This window comes from Panthera tigris, chromosome B3 (genome assembly GCF_018350195.1).
Source record: "Panthera tigris isolate Pti1 chromosome B3, P.tigris_Pti1_mat1.1, whole genome shotgun sequence".
Taxonomy (NCBI): domain Eukaryota; kingdom Metazoa; phylum Chordata; class Mammalia; order Carnivora; family Felidae; genus Panthera; species Panthera tigris.
In genome coordinates, this window is record NC_056665.1 from 45,845,878 (window position 1) to 45,868,021 (window position 22,144).

The window sequence follows — 22,144 nt, forward strand, 5'->3', positions numbered from 1 at the left end:
GAGTATTTAGTAATAGGCTAAAACAAATATTAGGAAATCAATGTTTCTCTTAAAAAACTCATAATGCGGTTGGGCAAAGAACATACAAGAAACAGAATGAGATGACATAAAGTATAATATAATATAACATGTAATAAATGCCTTAGGTACCAACTGATTTTGAAAAGAGATACTGATAAAGCTTATAGCATCTAGAAATAGCCTTTGAAGGGGGTCTTATCTAAACTGGATTTATAAAAAGGGGCAGAACTTGGCAAGGCAGTTAAGGAAAAAGCATTTTTTTGAGGGAGAACGACAGAAAAGCACATATAAAAAACATCAGGCCATAGGGTGCCTGGCTGGCTCAGTCAGTAGAGTGTGCAACTCTTGATCTTGGGGTTGTGAGTTCAAGCACCACGCTGGGTGTAGATATTACTGAAAAACAAAATCTCAAAAAAAAAAAAAAAAAAGAAAGAAAAAAGAAAAGAGAAAAGAGGGGCACCTGGGTGGCTCAGTCGGTTAAGTGTCTGACTCTTGATTTCGGTTCAGGTCATGATCTTGCAGTTTGTGAGATCGAGCCCTACATCAGGCTCTGCAGAGCCTGCTTGGGATTCCCTCTCTCCTTCTCTCTCTGCCCTGCCCCAGCTCTCACCCATGCTCTCTCAAAAGAAATAAACTTTAAGAAAAAGAAAAGAAACATCATGCCATACGGACAGGTTATAACCTGTTTATAACAGGTTTATACATGGGCCACCTGGGTGGCTTAGTCAGTTGAGTGTCCGACTTCAGCTCAAGACATGATCTCATGGTTCATGGGTTCAACCCTGAGTCAGGTTCTGTGCTGACAGCTCAGAGCCTGGAGCCTGCTTCAGATTCTGTGCCTCCTTGTCTCTGCCCCTCCCCTGTCCTCCTGCTGTCTGTCCCTCTCTCAAAAAAAATTTTTTTTTAAGTAAATACATATGAATTTATGTATAAATACATATGAATAAATGCATATGATCTATGTTATAAAGTAGTGGGAAATATGGCTGGACCAGATTACAGAAAATCATAAATAGGGGTGCCTGGATGGCTCAGACAGTTAAGCATCTGACTTTGTCTCAGGTCATGATCTCACAGTATCTGAGTTTGAGCCCCAGAGTGAGCTCTGTGCTGACAGCACAGAACCCGGCTTCAGATCCTCTGTCCCTTTCTGTCCCTGCCCCTCCCCCACTCGTGGTGTCTAAATAAATAAACTTAAAAAAACAACCATTGTAAATAGTAAGTTTGGCTGCTTGTGAAAAATCATAAGGGATCTTTCTTTATATTTTAAGAAGTGAAATATGAAATCGGTGCTTTACGAAGATAACATTGGTATGTAGGCTAATTTGGAGGGGAGAGGAAAACAATAGAGTTTGCAATAAATCACATTATGAAGTACCAGTATACAGAGAGAAGAAAGAATTTCAAAAAAAGAACCCAAGACTTTGGGTCTGTTTCCCACCCCCCGCCCCAAAAAAAAGAACTTTAAGACTTTGTTACTAATGGGACATTCCAGACAAATAGAAATCAAGAAATAAAAACCTGGAGCGCCTGGGTGGCTCAGTCGGTTAAGCGTCCGACTTCGGCTCAGGTCACGATCTAGCGGTATGTGAGTTCGAGCCCCATGTAGGGCTCTGTGCTGACTGCTCAGAGCCTGGAGCCTGTTTCAGATTCTGTGTCTCCCTCTCTCTCTGACCCTCCCCCGTTCATGCTCTGTCTCTCTCTGTCTCAAAAATAAATAAACATTAAAAAAAAAAAATTAAAAAAAAAAAAGAAATAAAAACCTGACAGCTACATTAGGCCAAAAACTGGAAGAGAGATTTTGGCAATAGTTAGCTTATCTCAAATGAGCATTGGGAACAGAGAAGAGAGGTCAACTCTGGGCAAAATTAAAATACTTCAACAATGACCTCCCTATGTAGTATTTATATGTAAAGATAAAATAAATTATCTTTATTTTTTATTTTTTATTTTTTTTGAGAGATAGTACATGCAAACCCGAGTGAGTGGGGAGGAACAGTTAGAGAAGGGACAGAGGATTCGAACTATGCTCTGTGCTGACAGCAGTGAGCCTGATGCGGGGCTCAAACTCATGAACTATGAGATCATGACCTGAGCCGAAGTCAGACGCTTAACCAACTGAGCCACGCAGGCACCCAATAAAATATCTTTTAGAAAGTCAGACAGGGGTGCCTGGGTGGCTCAGTCAGTTGAGCATCAGACTTCAGCTTGGGTCATGATCTCACTGTTTGTGAGTTTGAGCCCTGCGTGGGGCTCTATGCTGACACCTCGGAGCTTGGAGCCTGCTTTGGATTCTGTGTCTCCCTCTTTCTCTGTCCTTCCCCCACTCACACTGTCTCTCTCTGTCTCTCAAAAAAGGAGTAAATGTTAAAAAAAAAAAAAAAAGTCAGACAATAGCGCCATCCCAACACCTGTCTTCCTTACTCATCATCATAGTCTCATCATCATGTGAGCTATTCTGGATAAAGTCATAGTATATATTCCTGCTTGTCTTCTGCTTCTTTACATTATCTTTCTACCCATGTTCTGCCTTCTACCTACACTTCTTCCCGACCTTATTTTATTAAACTTCCTAGCACTTCCTAGGTATCCTGGCTTGTCATGTTCCCTTCTCAACGCAGAAGCCCTCCAACAGGCTGTGTCCATGTTTGGCCCTGCTCTAATACTCTAGTAACAGAAATTTTCAAATTAAAATGTACTCCTCTAACCTTTGCCAGTCAAAATTCTCATTCCCTTGTAGTCTCTAAGCTGGGTGCTACGAAAGCAATTAATGGTTTATCTTACAATCTTTCTACTAGTGTTTGCTTACTAACTCAAAAGTTTCTCCAGTTCCTCCAGAGAACTGAAGTAATCTCAAGAGGAGAAAATCCAAATAGCTTAGAAAATTAAACAATTTGTTCTGGCAGGGTTGGCCCTGAATGAAGTTTACTCTTGGCAAGGCAGCGTCTTCAGTACCTCTTTTCTTACATCACTCTTGCTTACTTCTCCCCCACCTCTCATTAGGATCATATTACTTTCATGCTGCCCCTAGGACTTCCAAACCACTTTAGGTACCACAGATGTAGATATTTCTTCGCTTTTCTTTTTTCCCTATTGAAATTCTCTACCCTACATCCTGCTTCCTCATGGCTTTGCTAGCTAACAATTTAATATACAAAGACATCCTAATTATTTTCGAAGAAAAATACCATGTTAACATTTTCATAGTAGAATACACTTATGCCACCACATTCACTGCACTGTTGATACCTCCAAATAACTGGCCCACAGTATGTGCTCAGTCAGTATTTGCTGGACAAGAAAAATAAAAGAAAGAAAAAGACTAGTGGGAATTTCAAATACTGTATCAAAAACACTTTTGAGGGGTGAAGGGGGAGGAGGGACATACTTTTGAGTATATGAGCGTTTCAGCATTCTTTAAATCACCTAAGAGGGTGCCCAGATGGAGACAGCACATCATTTAACCTCTCTGAGCTTTGGTTTCTTCATCTGTAAAATGAAAAAGCACTACAATTTCTGATGCTTTTAGTTCCATTCCAATCTTATCCTTTTGTACTATTAGTACCTCCACACTTAATATCTTTTGGCTCTGCTCATGGGTCTTGGCGCTACAATTGTATTCTTCATTTATGGAAACTAACAGCAAAAGAGCTCATTTAGTGTCAGAAGGTATGCAGACAAAGGCAAATAGAGTGGTGGTAATAACCAGCAGGGAGAAGGTAGGTAAATGGCATCAACCTGTGACAGTACAGAAAGCAGAGCCAGAATGAAGCTAGAAACTGTAGAGTAGCAGTATAGTTTAGGTTAACACTGACCAAGAGAAATATAATGCAAGCCACAAATATAAGCCCACATATAACTTTAAGTTTTCTAGTAACTACATTAAAAAAAAAGTAAAAATAGATGAAATTAATTTTAATAATTTATTTAGCCCAGCATATTAAAAATATCATTTCAACAGTATAAGAATTAATGATACTTTTTTTTTATTAAGTCTGAAATCCAATGTATATTTTATACTTATAGAACATTTCAATTCACAATGGCAAAATTTTAAGTGCTCAATAGCCACATGTGGCTAGTGGTTACTATACTGGACAGTGCAGGTTTAGGTGATTCTGGTCATGATCTGAGAACAAAGGAAGCAGAGAAGATAGTGATTAGATATGGAAGAGATGGGTAGGAAATTAGGTTCACAAATATATGTTCTCATTATTTAAATTATATATTTTAAACATTCAAATATCTATTGATATTTGACCATATCTGAGCTACTGCTCCTACTTCCTAATTGGTCTCAAACAGACCATCTTAAAAACTACACTTAACATGTTATTTATCCCACTTAAGAAACTAAAATAGATTAAATGCCCTATTATAGTAAACCCTAACTCCTCTACCTGGCTCCCAAGAGTCTGTAACCCATCTAATCCAATCTCCTTTCCTGTAACTATACAAAATGCAGACTTAACTACAGTCAAATTGTACTCATTTGCCACTCCTCCAAATATGTCTTACATCTTTTCACGTCTAGCTTGAACTTAAAATATTTCCACCTACCCCTAGCCTTGTAATATTCTTTTTACTTCTTTACAAGGGTTTAGGGTCTAACTATACTTAAAACCTAGTATTCTGTACTCCTCCTTCCTTCTAATACTCCTCATGACTTCACTCTCCTGGCTCTTCTCTTACCTTCCTGGTTACTTCTTCCTTTACTTCTCTATCCTCTACCCCATGCATTTCAGCAGGGGCAATGTTGTCCAGGGGGGTGGGGGGGGGGGTAGCGGGAGGGGGACAAAAACTGATTCCCCGGGGGAGAGGCCAAAAATATCTTAGCTATTATAATAGTTTGTGGCCTTCAAAGGGCACAGTACATGAAGAAATATACAGTGTGTCTGTGGTATTAAAACCTCCTGGAGGGGCGCCTGGGTGGCTCAGTAGGTTATGGGTCAGACTCTTGATTTTTTGGCTCAGATCACAATCTCATGGTTCACGAGACTGAGCTCGGCATCAGGCTCTGTGCTGGACATGGAGCCTGCTTAAGATTCTCTCCCTTTCCCTCTGCCCCTCCTTTGCTGGTGTGTGCATGTGCTCTCTTCTCTCTCTCAAAAAATAAATAAATAAATAAATTTCCTAGAGTAGATGACTAGGGCAAAAAAGTCTACAAGGCTCCTTAGGGGGCAATAATTAAAAGACTGAGAAACACTGCTCTATCTCATGTCTGTACGCAGGGGAACTTCAGGGAACAATCCTGACCCTCTTCTCTCTTTATGCTGTCTCTAGTAACGATCTCATCAATTTCCACAGATTTTAAATACCATTTTTATTCTGACGATTCCTAAATTCTTATCTTGAATTTCAATGTCCTCTGGAACTCATGGACTCTCCTTAGCAAAATCTTCTAGGTATTTTCTTCTCTTAATGTTTCCTTCACCTTCTCGCCTAAATGACACCTGGCTCTGGCTTGATAACACTGCAGCCTTCTCAAGTGATAGTTCTCAGGGCATCTGGATGGCTCAGTTGGTTAAGCATCTGACTCTCGATTTTGGCTCGGTCATGATCTCACAGTTTGCTGTACGGAGACCCTGCATCAGGCTCTGCACTGAAAGCACAGAAGCCTGCCTGGGATTCTCTCTCCCCCTTTCTCTGCCCCTCCCCCATTCACATGCATTCTCTGTTTCTCTCTCAAAATAAATAAACTTAAAAGTGGCAGTTCTTCTCTCTCATACTTCTTTACCAGTGAGCCTGAAGGTGGAACAAATATCTGTTTGCTCCTTGTCATTCTCTCTCCCACTCCTCCCTAAATAGGGAACTCCCTGGTTCCCTATTTCACTGAGAAAATAAAAGCACTCAAGAGACCTTCTAAAAGCTACCACAACCACATCTACCCACCTACCTGCATCTATTTTTAATACATTCTGTCTCACCTCTTATTGCTAGAAATGAACTATCTGTACTATCTAAGTCTAATTCTTCTATTTGTCAAAAGTACTCTTGGGGCACCTGGGTGGCTCAGTCAGTTAAGTGTCTGACTTCGGTTCGAGTCATGATCTCACGGTTTGTGGGTTCAAGCCCTGTGATGGGCTTTGTGCTGACAGCTCAGAGCTTGGAGCCTGTTTTCAGATTCTGTGTCTCCCTCTCTCTCTGTCCCTCCTCCACGAGCGCTCTGTATCTCTGTCTCTCAAAAATGAATAAAAACATTAAAAAAACTTTAAGTTCTTTTCCTTTTCTCCAGTTGTTTTTTTAAACAGCTTTGAGATATAATTTACAGACCATACAATAAACCCATTTAAAGTATACAACTCAATAGGTTGCAAGTATGTTAAAGGAAATCATCATAATCTAATTTTAGAACGTTTTTGTACCCACCTAAAGAAATTCTGTACCCATTAACAGTCAATCCCTATATGCCCTTTTACTCCTCCACCAATCCCAACCAACCACTAATCTACTGTCTCTATAAATTTGTTTATCGTGGACATTTCATATAAGTAGAATCATGTATGTGGTCTTTCATGACTTGGCTTCTTTGACTTTAGCATAATGTCTTTAAGTTTTGTGTTTTATTTATTTTTTTTTACAAGAGAGAGCATGAACAGGGCAGAGGGAAAGAGATTTTTTTTTAATGTTTATTTATTTATTTTTGAGAGAGACAGAGGGAGAGAGTGCATGTGCATGCAGGAGAGGGAGAACACCAAGCAGGCTCCACACTCAGCATGGAGCCTGACACAGGGCTCCATCCCATGATGCTAGGATCACGACCTCAGCTGAAGTCAAAAGTCAGATGCTCAACCAACTGAGCCTCCCAGGCGCCCCCTACGTTTTGTTTATCTACTCATCAGCTGATGGACATTTGAGTTGTATCCATTTTTTTGGTTATTTGAAAAATGCTGTTGTGAACATTTCTGTACAGGTTTTTGTATGGACATATGTTTTTACTTCTTCTGGGTGAAATTATAGGGTCATGTGGTAATTTTATGTTTAACTTTTTAAGGAAGTGACAAATGTATTTATACCTTCATTTCCTCTTTTATGCAACTTAGATTCTATGACCTGTCATTATAATCTCTCTCTACACACATTTGACAAACTGTTTTCCCAAGTAGCTATGTTATGTTACATTGCTATTGGCTATGTATCAAGGTTTCCAATTTTCTCTTATACCCACCCTGTCTGGTTTCCTCCCATGCACATGTCAAGGTTACCAACGACCACCATGGCTCAATCAATAGTCAAATTTTAGTCTTCATCCAGCTTGACCTATTACCAGCATTTGGTTCAGCTAATCTTACTCTTCACTGAAACTTCATTTGGATTCTAGGAAATCAGTCTCCTGTTTTTCTTCTACCTGGCTTGAACATGCCTGTTATTCCTTATTACACAACCTCTCATCATTGGCATGTTCCACACTCAGTCCATTAACCTTTCTCCTTCTCTTTCTACATTCATTCTTGTGATTTCATGCAGCCTACCATTTATGTATGTTGTCTGTTGCCAAATGTACATTTACAAGCTAGATCTGTACTGCCTAATACATTAGCCAGTAGCAACATATGGCTACATAATTTTAATTAAAATTAAATTTAATACTTAGGTCCTCAGGCACATATGCTGCAGTTAAAAGCTCAAGGGCCACATGTGGCTAGTAGCTACCAAAACTAGACAGCAGAGATACGGAACATTTCTATCATCACAGAAATTTCTATTGTATAGCACAGATCTAGACCTCTCCTCTGAACTCTAGATTTATGTATGCAACTGCCTTACTGAAATCTCCACTTGGATGTCAATAAACACCCTAAAACCAAAATCCTGTTATTCCTCCCTAAACATGTTCCTTCCATATTTTACCTGTTTTAGCTGATGTTAACTCAATCCTTCCAGTTTTTCAAGCCAAAAACTATGGGGTGAACCACTCTCACTCTACATTCAACTGACCACAGAATCTGACCACATTTTACAAATTTCCACTTCTACCACCTTGTTTAAAGCCACCACCATCTTTTGCCAGTTCTAATAGCATCTTTCGTTATAATAGCTTCCTGATATCCCTCCTTCTGTCCTTTCCCTCTTAAATTCTATTTTCACATAACAGCCGGAGAATTCTTATTGAACTCAAAGTCAGATCACATCAGTCCTCTGCTGAAAATCCTCTAATGGTTTCCAAGCTCACTCACAGCAAACATCAAAAGTTGCTGTATTAGCCTATAGAGCCGTATATGACTTGACCCCAATTACTTTTGGAATGTCATCCCCTTTCCACCCTCCTTGGAAGTCATACTGGCTATTCATCAAAGCACCAAGCATATTTCAGCCTTCTCCATGAAATATAATTTAGAAATTACAAAGTTTAGGGGTACCTGGGTGCCTCAGTCAGTTAAGCATCCAACTCATGAGTCATGATCTCATGGTTTGTGAGTTCGAGCCTCGCGTCAGGCTCTGCACAGACAGTGCAGAACCTGCTTAGGATTCTCTCTCTCTCACTCTCTCTCTCAAAATAAATAAAATAAAAACTTAAAAGAAATCACAAAGTTTAAGAATCACTAAGCTACACTAAAAGAGGTATAAATAGAAATTCTATTTCCAGATATCTGGGTATTCAAAAGTAATCTAACCTTAACTATAAGGTTTCCCTAACCAGTGAATAGGATTAAATTATATTAATTACATAAAGAAAAGCGTCTTCCAAAAGCTGCAATCTCCATTACTTCACTAAGCCTGTATTTCACAAAAAACCAGTTAGCCAGTTGTCAAAATAATCAGCTGACAAATTTTTTTACAAAATTTTCCTTACACATTTAATTACTAAAAGAACTAAGAATATGGATTAAGATTTCATATTTGTTAACAGTATAAACATATAAATTCTTATTCATTAAATTGTAAAAGACTTCAGTGTGATATACAGCTACCCACTCTGTAAACAAGTTCTACTGAAAGCAGCTGGTCTGCAAACTGTGTATCACTAGTCTGTTTTGAAATAAGAAACTTGCCTAAGTATGCAACTTAATACACTGCTTCCTTCATCAAGAAAATTTGCTCTGAAACATTTCAGATCAACTAAACAGTGTATTTATGTACATGTTTTACATTTTGGCACAAGCCCCTATCTCACTGTGGCTTGGTAACTAATATTTCATAGACTGGCAAAGGTCCATGAATCACACTTTGGATAGCACTACTCTAAATTATCTCCTGGATCTTTAAGTCTACTCAATATATTTTTTAACACTTTCTACATGCAATGTCAGAATTTCTGTACCATTTCCCATTCTAAAATTTATTAGGAATTATTATGTATCTTGTTCTTTTCTGGAAGTTACTCAGTCTCATTTATATTACAGAATTTTAATGCTGGTTAGAAAAGCCTTCAGAAAGGTTTAACATCCAAAAACAATAACATACGGGTAGAAATTTTTAATTAAGAGCTTCAAAATTATAATTTTAAAGTAGATTATATAACAGCACTTCAGAAAGATGTAATTTGGTAATATATTAGTTTTAGAAACGTTTATTTTGAAAGAGATATAAAATCATCCACTTTTCAACACTAACCTAAATATTCCATCAGCTGTTCAGCAGTTATGATTTCCATCATCGGTGGAAGTTTCACCTGAAAAACAAAGTATTTTTTCTATAAAATCAAGTGTTTTAGGTGATTAAAGTGTTTCTTCAGTAGGAAACATATGCATGTATGTGTACATATGTTTCTACTATATGTATACATTAATAACTCATGTTACCAAAATCTTTATAACTAATCTTTATAAAATATAACACAGTCAATCCTATCACCATAAAATTTCCAGGGTGATATAAGATCTCATAGAGCCATTGAGAAATCTGTTTTCAAAGCCAAGTGCTATGCCTTTCACCACCCACTATAATTGTCACTAGGTTCCTACAAAATGCAGTTAAAGGGCAGGAAGAGGCACCAAACATGTGACAGGTCACCCATGGAGCAGTTTTACTGAAGACAGGCTTGAACACAGCTCAATATGCCATTACTTCAGTTTACCTTGGCCATTTTTATTGCTGAATGACTATAATAAATACAGTATTAAGATATTAGTCACATACTGAATAATTTGTACTGTACGATTCCACTTACAAAGTTTAAAAGCAGGCAAAATTAAACTATATTGTTTACAACTGCACACTTGGTGATAAAATTATAAAGAAAAGTAAGGAAATGGATACTATAAAAATCAGAATTATGGTTAGCCCTAAGGTAAGGGAAGGAGTTATAGTTGGAGATGACATATAAGAGCCTTCTGGGATGCTGGCAATGCTGTATTTCTTGACTTGCATGGTAGTTCCAGTGACATTTGCTTTATAATAACTTGTTAAACTGTACATCTCTGTTTTATGTATTCTACATGAGTTATAGTTCACAACAAAAAGGTTAAAAGTAGATATATACATTACAATTATATTTAAGTTTCTAAATTCAGCTGCAACACATTAGTCTCAAGGTTTTAACAGAATTGTCAGATGGATTACAGAGATATTACAACCAATGGATTTACAACCGTAAATATTTTAACGGACTTATTCAAAAGCATACTCTTGTGGTACATTCATGGAATAGGAGAAAAATAAATACAGTAGGATGGAAACTCAAAGCAAGTATCAATGATAGGAGAACAGTAATGTAATTAAACATTCTTCAGGGATTATTTTTTGGGAATTATTTTCTGTTCAACCAAGGAAATCATTTAAATCATCAATTTCTTCAACAATTCCCCCAAGTATTAAAGAAGGTGCTCTTGGTATTTATGTTAGCAAATGTGGTAATAGCATGTCACAATTTTTTGTTTGTTTTAATCAATGAGTAAGTTTTAAAAGAGATCCCTGTAAAATAGAACAGTTTGATACCCTATGAGAGCATACAAGACAATTGACGCTTATGATTTTTTTCATCCAGGGGATTTATCAGTGATTGAAAACCAAGAGATGCCATGCAGGTTTTAATCATTACTTGATTCTAAATCATTTTTATTTTCTATGACATGTTTTTCAAAAAACTATAATGACTTTTTTTTTTTTTTTTTTTTTTTTAGCAGTTTTAGTCTTACAGAATATTGACCAGAAAGTGCAGAGTTCCCAAATACGGTATATTTTAAAACTGAAATTCATTGACAAATTATGGTCCCCTGACTGTCTAAATAAAGTTTTATTGGAACAGTCACTCTCATTGTTTATGGATAGTCTTTGGCTGTTTCTGCACAACAATAACAGAGTTGAAACTTTACAAGAGGGATTATAGAGCCCACAAAGCCTCAAATATTTACGTACTATCTAGCCCTTTATAGGAAAAGTTTGCTTTTAGATGATTTTAGATGATTTTAGATGTTTTAGATGATTTTAACTGTTACTAGATGATGATTTTAGATCATCTTTAGATGATTTTAACTGTTACTAGAATATTTAGATGATTTTAAACTGTTAGATGATTTTAGATGATTTTAACTGTTACAAGAATATTTTATCAGGCTATTTTGGTACCACTATTGAAGGTCTGATATTTAAACCAGTAGTTTACATTCACTGTGAACACTTACATTCTGACCAAATGTCAGAACTTGAAAGTCTCATTTACACCTAACAATGTTTCTTACATAAAATAAGACCTATACATTCTTTTGCTTCAGACAGGTTCAGTCAGAATATATTCACCAGAAAATTCCACAGACAGAGCTTATTCTCTGCTTTGGTTAATGTAGTAATCCTACTATAAAACTGTCAAAATAAGAATTAACAGAAGTCTTAATTGTGGCATTTCTGTCAAAATATGAAACCAAGGCACTAACAAGTGTATTTATTTGGGAAATACATACTATAATCCTAGATTTCTACAAATATGATTTCAGGGTTTAGCCTTGAAATTTCCAAATAATAACAACTGCCTACCATAACAACTGCCTACCATGTGTTTGTTGCAAACAAGAAAATGACAACCTCTATACTGATTTTAGAAGTGGGACAACAAACATGCAAATATTTTAACTGACTTATTCACAAGCATACTCAGTGAAATATTCATTTCCTGAATCTTAGCCAACAAAATATTCGTGATATTCATTAAAACTAAGGACAAATAAACATAATTGTGAAGGAACCCCTGCCTCTCACTAACACTGTTGAGCCATCAACAGATTTTTTTTTCTTTAAACCGCAAAATGATCTTCCTGAAAGCTTGCTTCTCTTTTTGCTTTCCTCCACCACCATCACCTCAAAAACAAGTGGCAGGGGCAGCACCTTGGTGGTTCAGTTGGTTAAGCATCCGAATCTTGATTTCAGATCAGGTCATGATCTCACAGTTTGTGGGATCAGGCCCAGCTTCAGGATCCGTGCTGATGGCGCAGAGCCTGTTTGAGATTCGCTCTCTCTCTGAAAATAAAAAAATACTTAAGGGGTTCCTGGGTGGCTCAGTCAGTTAAGCGTCTGACTTCGGCTCAGGTCATGATCTCACAGTTCATGTGTTAGAGCCCCGGATTGGGCTCTGCGTGGACAGCATGGAGCCTGGTACCTTCTTAGGATTCTGTGTCTCCCTATCTCTCTGCTCCTCCTCCTTCACGCTCTGTCTCTCTCTCTCTGTCTGTCTCTCTCTCTCACTCAAAAATAAACATAAAAAATTTTAAAAAGAAAAAGAAAAAAGTACTTTAAAAAATGCTAAAGGTTTTGTTAATGATCCTAAGACTTTCACTCCTTTGTCTCTTTAGATTTTACTGAAGAAGAAACAGGTTGGGGAACAGCTAGCTAAGAATACAGAATATAACAACTGTGGTGTTTTGTCCAAATCTCTAAATTTTAAATTTTACAATGAAAAAACGAATTCAAACGAAGTAAGACCTAGATTCTCAGGTGGTCTTTTAGTAATAATCTATAACATATTCTTTTTTTAAAGATTTTATTTTGGGGCGCCTGGGTGGCGCCTAAAAATAGAACTACCCTACGACCCAGCAATTGCACTCCTAGGCATTTATCCAAGGGATACAGGTATGCTGTTTCGAAGGGACACATGCACCCCAATGTTTATAGCAGCACTATCAACAATAGCAAAAGTATGGAAAGAACCCAAGTGTCCCATCAATGGATGAATGGATAAAGAAGATGTGGTGTGTGTGTACACCCCACACACACACACACACAATGGAGTATTACTCGGCAATCAAAAAGAATGAAATCTTGCCATTTGCAACTACGTGGATAGAACTGGAGGGTATTATGCTAAGTGAAATTAGTCAGAGAAAGACAAAAATCATATGACTTCATTCATATGAGAACTTTAAGAGACAAAACAGATGAACATAAGGGAAGGGAAACAATAATATAAAAACAGGGAGGGGGACAAAACATAAGAGACTCAAATATAGAGAACAAACTGAGGGTTGCCGGAGGAGTTGTGGGAGGGGGAATGGGCTAAATGGGTAAGGGGCATTAAGGAATCCACTCCTGAAATCATTGTTTCACTATATGCTAATTAATTTGGGTGTAAATTTTAAAAAATAAAAAATAAAATAAAAAAAAAAGAGTGAAGTATATTTGAGAACAGACTCAAGTAAGATCAAAAAACTTAAAAAACATTTTTAACTAAAATTAAAAAAATAAAAACAAATCTTCCATGTAAAATGTTAATAAAATCTTAAACAAGAATGTAAAACATCCCAAAAGTGATATGCCGAGATTTTGACACCTATGACTTTGGTATTCTGTGGTGGGCAGAGAAATGCAGGAGACCCAATAATAACTAAGAAATAAGCAGTTTATACAGGTGATGGTAAGTACAAAAATGACCAAATAATATAAATTTTTAAATATTTAATTAGAATAGCAATAAATAAGAAATACACAGTTTGATTTATAACACCTCCACAAATTGGAGTCACTTGAGAAGATAAAAAGTTGAGTATTTGCCAATTTCTGCTCTTTAGGAAAGTCAGAAAAAAATTTAAGATATTCAACTTCTACTAATTGTCATATAATATGCATGTTACCCTTAATCCACAACAATCCTATGAAGCAGATTTCATTACCTTCATTCTAAGAATAAACTAATGGGCTGAAAAGTTAATTTGTCCAAAGCAGCAAAGCTGTGATGTGAATTGAGATCTGACTCCAAAAACAATTACCCTTTCCATTATACCAACATTTACAGACTTAATTGTGAGGTTTAGTTTAACATTCAAATAGAAAGTTGAGTTGGAACTCAGGAAAAACAACCATTTTTAATTTGTACATGAATTATTTTAATTTTTGTGCTGCAGTCCATTTTTGCATTACGTATGGTAAAACGGACCAACTAAACAATACAATTCCTTCTTAGTTCAAATTTCATTTATTAAAAAAAATACTTTTAAGTAATCTCTACACCGAACATGGGGGGCTCAAACTCACAACCCCAAGATCAAGAGTTGCATGCTCTATGTAATTGAGTCAGCCAGGTGCACCTACTAATTTTGAATATACAATAAATCATACAGCACTCATGATTTTTTAGATGAAATTGTAAAGAAATTATTTTTAAAAATATTAGAAATACTAATGGGAATCAAAAGAAAGAAATGTAGCTCTTTCAAAATAAAGACTAAAAAAGTTAAGAATCCTTTCAATATACCTTTAATTCTGGCTCCACCAAATAAACGTACATATTATAAACTATTATAGAGGGGCACCTGGGTGGCTCAATCGGTTGAGCATCCGACTTCGGCTCGGGTCATGATCTCATGGTTTGTGATTTTGAGCCCCGCATTGGGCTCTGTGCTGACAGCTCAAAGCCTGGAGCCTGTGTCGAATTCTGTGTCTTCCCCTCTCTCTGCCCCTCCCATGCTCATGCTCTGTCTCTCTCTGTTTCTCAACAATAAATAACCGTTAAAAGAAAAAATTGATTGTTAAAAAATTGAATGTTAAAAAAAAAAGGATATCATATATCATCTTCCTATTCTAATTTCTTATATGTATCATTAACTTATTATTTATCGTTTATTATCAATTAAGAATGGTTCATTTATTATTAAGAATAATTATTATACTTAAAAATACTAAAATTCAGGGGCGCCTGGGTGGCGCAGTCGGTTAAGCGTCCGACTTCAGCCAGGTCACGATCTCGCGGTCCGTGAGTTCGAGCCCCACGTCGGGCTCTGGGCTGATGGCTTGGAGCCTGGAGCCTGCTTCAGATTCTGTGTCTCCCTCTCTCTCTGCCCCTCCCCTGTTCATGCTCTGTCTCTCTCTGTCTCAAAAATAAATTAAAAAGCGTTGAAAAAAAAAATTTAAAAAAAAATACTAAAATTCAGGCTTTATAGTAAATCTATTTATCATCAGTATTTCCTCTCAGGAAAAATTTATGAGACAACCTTCAACTTAGAAAAGCCAATTTCAGGGGTAGCTCACACAGTTAAGTGTCCAACTCTTGGTTTGGCTCAGGTCATGATCTCATGGTTTCTAGGTTCAAGCCCTGCATCAGGCTCTGTGCTTACAGCATGGAGCCTGCTTGGGATTTTCTCTCTCCCTGTTTCTCTGCCCTTCCCCTGCTTGCTCTCTCTCTGAAAAATAAGTAAACTTAAAAAAAAAAGAAGAAAAACAATTTGAAACATGTTCGCCATCAATTTCTATCACAATAAGACCCCATTCTCAGAGTAACACCAAGGCCTATTTAAAACTATTTAAAACCATCAGAAACTGCAGATACATTCATACATACTAGATTTTCAAAAATATCCTATTTTATATGCAATCAAAGAGTTCCAGAGCAATGAAGAATGGTACAGTGGATATCTATTTAAGAAGCTCACAAAGACTGGGGCGCCTGGGTGGTTCAGTCGGTTAAGCATCTGATTTTGGCTCAGGTCCTGATCTCATGGTTGGTGGGTTTGAGCCCTGCATCAGGCTCGGCACTGACAGTGCAGAGCCTGCCTGGGATTCTCTGTCCCTCTCTCTCTGCCCCTCCCCTGCACACGCTTGCACACTCTCTCTGTCTCTCTCAAAATAAACAGACTTTAAAAAGCCTAGTTGCTGAAAAATCTACCCAAAGAATAAGTGACAATGAAAGTTTGCATTAGTTGCTTGAAAAATAGATGGGAATAGCTACTGAAGTAGTCCAGATAAGATGAAGGTGGCCTGAACTAGGGTAGTGGTAGTAGAGATAGAAGTTACTAATTAATGAAAATACCAAAGAATGCATTTCATAAACTTTGAAGGGAAAAACAAGCTCATTCACCACAGAAGCTAAGAAAGTCTCTGACGCTGGAAGGGCCAGATAATTCAGAGGACAGGGTGTGAAGTAGAGGGGGCTAAAAATGGAGGGAGTCTGTATAAAGAGCAACTGGTACCAGATCCCCAGGATTTGTTCTAAGGAATCATGAAGGCTATTTCTGCTCCTCTGACTTTATCACTGGTTCTTCCAGAATGATTTGTCCCAGACTTATTGTCCACTATTTAACTTCCAAACCACATATCCCAAGTAACATCTCAAGTTCTGAAGTAGGTGATAATCTTAGCTTGGGCAAGTTATTTAAAATTTATGTACCTCAGTTTTGCATTTATGTAAAATAGGAACATTATCTACCTAAGGATTTCATGATATAATTGAAAAAATTAAGAGGAAATGCATATAATGCATGTAAAATATTTAGCAGTGTATCTGGACGTAAAAATAACCAAGTACTGGGGTGCCTGGGTGGCCCAGTTGAGCGCCCAACTCTTGATTCCAGCTCAGGTCATGATCTCACAGTAGTGAGATTGAGCTCCAGGTCTGGCTCTGCTCTGTCAGCATGGAGCCTCCTTTGGATTTTCTCTCTCCCTTCCTCTCTGCCCCTCCCCCTCTCTCACGTGCATGCACAAGTGAAAGCACGTGCACTCTCTCTCTCTCTAAATAAACATTAAAAAAAATAATGGAGTACTACTATTTTTCAAAGCCATATGATTGCTGGTACCATCTATGCTCAAATGTTCTTCACGTGGCACTCAATATAGATAAGGTGGATGGGGAACGGGAAAGTTATCCGCTGAAGGACTACTGGGAGCAAGGAGAGAGGAGAAAATGAACCCATCATTAATAGGGCAACCAGCCAATGGAGTAGTCATACTATCATCAGTCCTCATCCATTTTATCTCACAAATGAAGAAAAACAATACCAATCCTAATTCTTAAAAGAGATTGGAAATGAAAGTCTCATAAATGTTACTTGCATCTACTGTGTAAACAAAACTCCACCGTGTGAAGTTATTAATCTCTTCTTACAGGATCTATATTTAAAAAAAAAAAAGGGTGGGCAGAGTCTAATATGGAATCTTTTTTTCCACTTTTATAAGTAATAAATACACTCGGAAAGACTCAAAAGAGCTTTGTGCCTACTTTGGGAAAAGGAAAATGTGAGAAAATTTGTATGATTGCAACGTTCTTATAAGTCAGGAAGTTTGAAAAAAAAAAAAGTAAAAACCAGTCTGAAGCAAGGTGTATGAAAACAGTACAAGAAAAGTTTTCAAGCAGGGAGGGAGAGGTAGAGTCATACTCATTGCTGACAAGAAGCTCACCCTCATGATGCCTCATGTGCAAGTGGTAATAAGAGAGAGGACATCCATTTGAACATCTTTGAATTTTCCGGTAATGGCCTTTTGTTCATTTTGCTGTTGGGTTGCTCATCTCTTTCTAATTTATAAGGGCTCTTTGTAAATGAAGAAATTAACCATTAGACACATAATCTGGCAAACTGTTCCCTCAGTTTGTGGTGTGTGTTTTGGTTTAGTTTCAGGTAGCGTTTTTGGGGGGAAGAAGGGGGTTGCGGTGAGAAAGGGACTTTCTGTCTTTTTTTTTTTTTTAAACCTTCAGCTTTTTCAGTTTTTATAGAATCAAATGTATCAACCTTATTTTACAGATTCTAGGTGTAATGTCTGGAGAAACCAGCTTTAATATAAAAAAAATCTTGTTTCAGAATCCTGGCATTCCTCTCTTGACTTGGAGTAGGAGATGGTCTCAGTTCCTACCAAGCAAAGAGAGGGGGGAAAAAAGAATTTCCTACCTAAAAGGGCTGGGGAGGAAATGAGATGTACTTCCAGCATCTTAATTTAGAATAGCGTATTCATTCTTCTACTAAAATGCTACATAATCATTAGATATTATAAAACTATCATAATGCACAGAATAAGTTTATATAAGTTTTTTTGAGTGTTTGATTCTCAGAACCTATAACATTCTACAAGAAAACAAATGTATGACAAAGCAAGGACTCCCTCTATTAAAGTAATACTTTCATAAACATGATGATATTAATGGAGAAACTTTAAAAAATGTTCATAGTATAAAATTTAAGTTACACAAAGTAGAAAAATAATAGCATAATGAATTTCCCAAGTACCCATCACTTGGCTTAAACATTTATAACATAACTATCATGTTATCAGTATCATCAGAAACTAAATTTTTGACTTGTTAATTTTTACAAACACATCCATTTTTTTTTAGTTTTAAGTAATTTCCATACCCTAAGTGGGGTTCAAGCTCACAATTCTGAAATCAAGAGTCACATGCTCTACCAACTGAGCTAGCCAGGCACCCTGAAACACATCTAAATAAGTGGGTCATAACCTTCAAATACACCTATAAATAGCACTGTGGGTTTTTTTTAATGTTTATTTATTTATTTTGAGAGAGCACGTGCATGTGCACACACACGTGGGAGAGGAGCAGAAAAAGGGGGGAGAGAGAGAATCCTAAGCAGGCTCCCTGCTGTCAGTTCAAACCATGAGATCATGACCTGAGCAGAGAGACCTGAAGTGATCAAGAGTCAGATGCTTAACTGCTTAACTGACTGAGCCACCCAGGTGCCCCTAGCATTGTTTTTGACAGATAAAATGAAAGATTAAAGAAAAACCGTAAAAAAAAACACTAAGTTTAGTCTAAAGTAAAAAAGCAAAATGAATACATATTCCAAAGCATAAATTTACCTGGTGTCAGTTAAAGAGAAATAGAAATTTGAGCCTGAATTAAATTTAATGAATAGGTTTCCTTTTTTGATTTGTTGGATTATCACAGCTCAACTATTTCAGAGATTATGAACGATCATCTACTCTTCATCAGTCCTAAGGCAACCTATCTATAATTAAAACTCCAATATTTCCAACACAGTACTGTTTGATAATTTTAACTATCATTTCTCATCCAGAACTATGGCACTTACTTTCTTTGAATCACTCAAATCCTCCCAACATGTTTATTGATTTTTCTCATTACTCCACCTTCCTTCAAAGACATAATCACCTGTTTCATTTTCAACTCTAATTCCAGTGACTCTCCACAAATCAGCCCTTGGAAAGCTCAGTCCCTGATATAACCCTAACCAGCCATTCTTTCTGTTCCTATTTCTAGGTATTAGAAAACTACTGGGGAAACAAAAAGAAACAAAGCAAAATGTATATACTATAAGTTTTTAAAGCATAACCCCAATTTATCCATTGCTACTTACTACTTTCTATTTATGCCTCAAATTCCAAGACATAATCTCTATGAGATTAGAATTTCTTTAAAATACAATGTGCCTTTCTCATACAATCCTCCCCCCCAAGCTTTAAAACCTCTCCTTGCTAATTACTGACAGGTTCAATAGTGATTGCTGATAAGGTCAATTGTTATTGTGCCAAAATGGGAGAATGAGGCCTCAATTGCCATCTGCCTCTCTATTTTACACAACCTTGTCTCTGTATCTTCCTTGTCCCATTCCTTCCATTACTTCAGAAAATGAGATTGTTGCTCCTTTGCTCTGAAGAGAACTTTACCACCTATTCTGAGGAGTCAATATTATTCTGACTTTTCAGCATCTTTGTCCTCACACCCATCCTTTTTCAGTAAAATCTTTTGTACTCCAATAGCTCCTTGATTGCTGTTGCACTTGACAATTGATAACTGACCGCTTTATTACAGTTTCTCTCCAAGACTACTATCATGACACTGTCCTATTTCCAGTTCTCAGTCATATGTCACATTATGCCTATACTGGTTTCTTTTACACTCTCTCACTCTTAATGCTTATTGCCTTTCCCCTACCAAGTTTAATCCTTGTTCTCTGCTTTCACTATTGTCTACTGGAGAATGGGATGGAAGAGGGAGTGGAGAATTACAGGGAGGAATTAAGCTGGCAATTTGTAGTTTCCCACATATTCTCTCAATGATAAAAAAAAAAAAAAATTGAGAACTATGGCTCACCACTCTCAATGAAGTATTCATTTATTCTCATACTTATGGTAAGTAAACTACCATACTTAGGTCTATGCAATAACTCCCCCATTCAGTTTTTCTCTATAATTTGACCTCTTCCCTGACACTCGACGCTTCTAGAGGCATGATGAATATTTACATTTTCATGTCCCACTATCAGACATTTCCAACCTGACACAACTAAACTTTGACATCTCCCAGCTGAAAACACTTTATCTTTTGAATGATGCAATCTCTATTACCCAGATTAGAAAAGGTGGGGTCATCTTCATTTCCTTTGTCCAGTTAGCGATCATTTAGGCTCCAACATTATCTTCATCAAAGAGAAGGGGCAGAGAATTCCCCATCCAAAAGGGCCATCCTCATCAATTCTTCATGTTACACTACACTTCCTGCTACACTACAATCTTACCCCTAGTCTAATCTCAAACAAACAAGGCCACTTCCATCATATTATTCTCAGTCGAGTTCCCTATGATTAGCTAAATATAAAGTGTAAGCACCACTTGTGTTTACAGTGAAATCTGACAGCTACTTTTTGTACCCTATTTACTATTTTTCTCTACCTCAGCCTTTCTCAAACCTTCTGGTGTCTAGACCATTACAGTTCTAAAAATTATTGAGGACCCCAAAGAGCTTTGGTCTATGTAGGTTATATCTACCCATACTTACCATACTAGAAATGAAAATTGAGAAAAATTTTAAAAAGAATAAATAAGCACATATTCCATTAACTCTCAGAGCAATGATATTATCACATATCATATAGCCTGGAAAACTCCACTGACACTTGTGAAAGAATGAGAATGAAAAGGCAAATACTAGCTTAGTATTATTATGAAAATAGTTCTGACCTCTAGCACCCCCGGCTCTCTTTGAGAAAACTGCTTTATCAGACCCTGCTTCTCTTAATCTGCCTCCCTATCAATCACTGATTACTGATGAGTAACGTTTGTGTGTAGCCATAGCCTGGAGGCAGACAGGAGGCTTAAAAACCACAGATTTATAAAATAGCCTCCAAATTAATAAGCACGCCTGCTCATTAACAGTCTAACACAAACTATCAATTTTATTTCCTGCTAATGCCATTTCCTTCCCTCTGACTCTGCACTTCCAACCAAGGTTTGAATCATGAAAAAGAACAAATCTTTTTCTGCTTCACCAGCTTTGAATACACCATTCCCTCTGGCTGGAAGGCCTTCTATCAACTCATCCTTCAGATCCAGTTCATAGATTACCTCTTTTATAAAGCTTTCCCTTGACACAACGCATCCCCAATTACCCTTTTCTAATTCCAAAGCACATTTAGAACTTATCACATTGCACTGTAATTATTTATATGTGTCTCCCCACTAAATGGGAGCTACATGAGGGCAGACTTGCATCTTGCTTGTTTTTGTACTTCTAGTACCTCACCCGTAGTAGGAACTCAAATGTTTGATCATTTCATTGAAGCCATGTCTGAAAGAGTCAATTCAATGCTCATCTATCTCCAAGTATTTCAGATCATAGCACTTGCTCCTTCCTCTGAACTTTGGTAGTACTATTTGGTAACTAAGAGAAAAGAAAATCTAAAGAACTGTTATCCCTTCCTACAAAAAGACTAGGGTCTTTGGCCTGTATATCAAGTCTGACTCTGACATTTAAGGGCTTTCATCAAGTGGTTCTTCACCTTTCAGTCTTACTTTTTATTATTCACCAGTATGAATACTGGTCGGCTAATAAACACACATGCACGCACAGACACGCACGCACACACACAATCCATTCTATTTTCATCCCTTTTGTTTATATCCTTCCCACTCCCACAATTCCATTTCCTTATTATTTCAAATTTAGTTTTCCTTAAAAGCTTGGTATAAGACCCATCAATTCCATGAAGCTCTCTGGGGCTATGACAGACTAAAGAAA

General features: G+C 37.1%; 1 protein-coding gene across 8 annotated transcripts in view; it reads right to left on the minus strand.

Annotated features, from left to right (window-relative positions):
• MINDY2 (MINDY lysine 48 deubiquitinase 2) overlaps window positions 1-22,144 on the minus strand; it is a 79,330-nt gene that overhangs the window by 54,869 nt on the left and 2,317 nt on the right. For all 8 annotated transcript variants that reach the window (XR_006218616.1, XR_006218614.1, XR_006218615.1 and 5 more), the window contains one exon: window positions 9,577-9,634. Coding sequence is in view for 4 of the 8 variants with exons in the window: in XM_042988759.1 (XP_042844693.1) it covers window positions 9,577-9,634 (58 nt within the window). In the remaining 4 variants the exon portion in view is untranslated. The remainder of the gene's footprint in view (window positions 1-9,576; window positions 9,635-22,144) is intronic.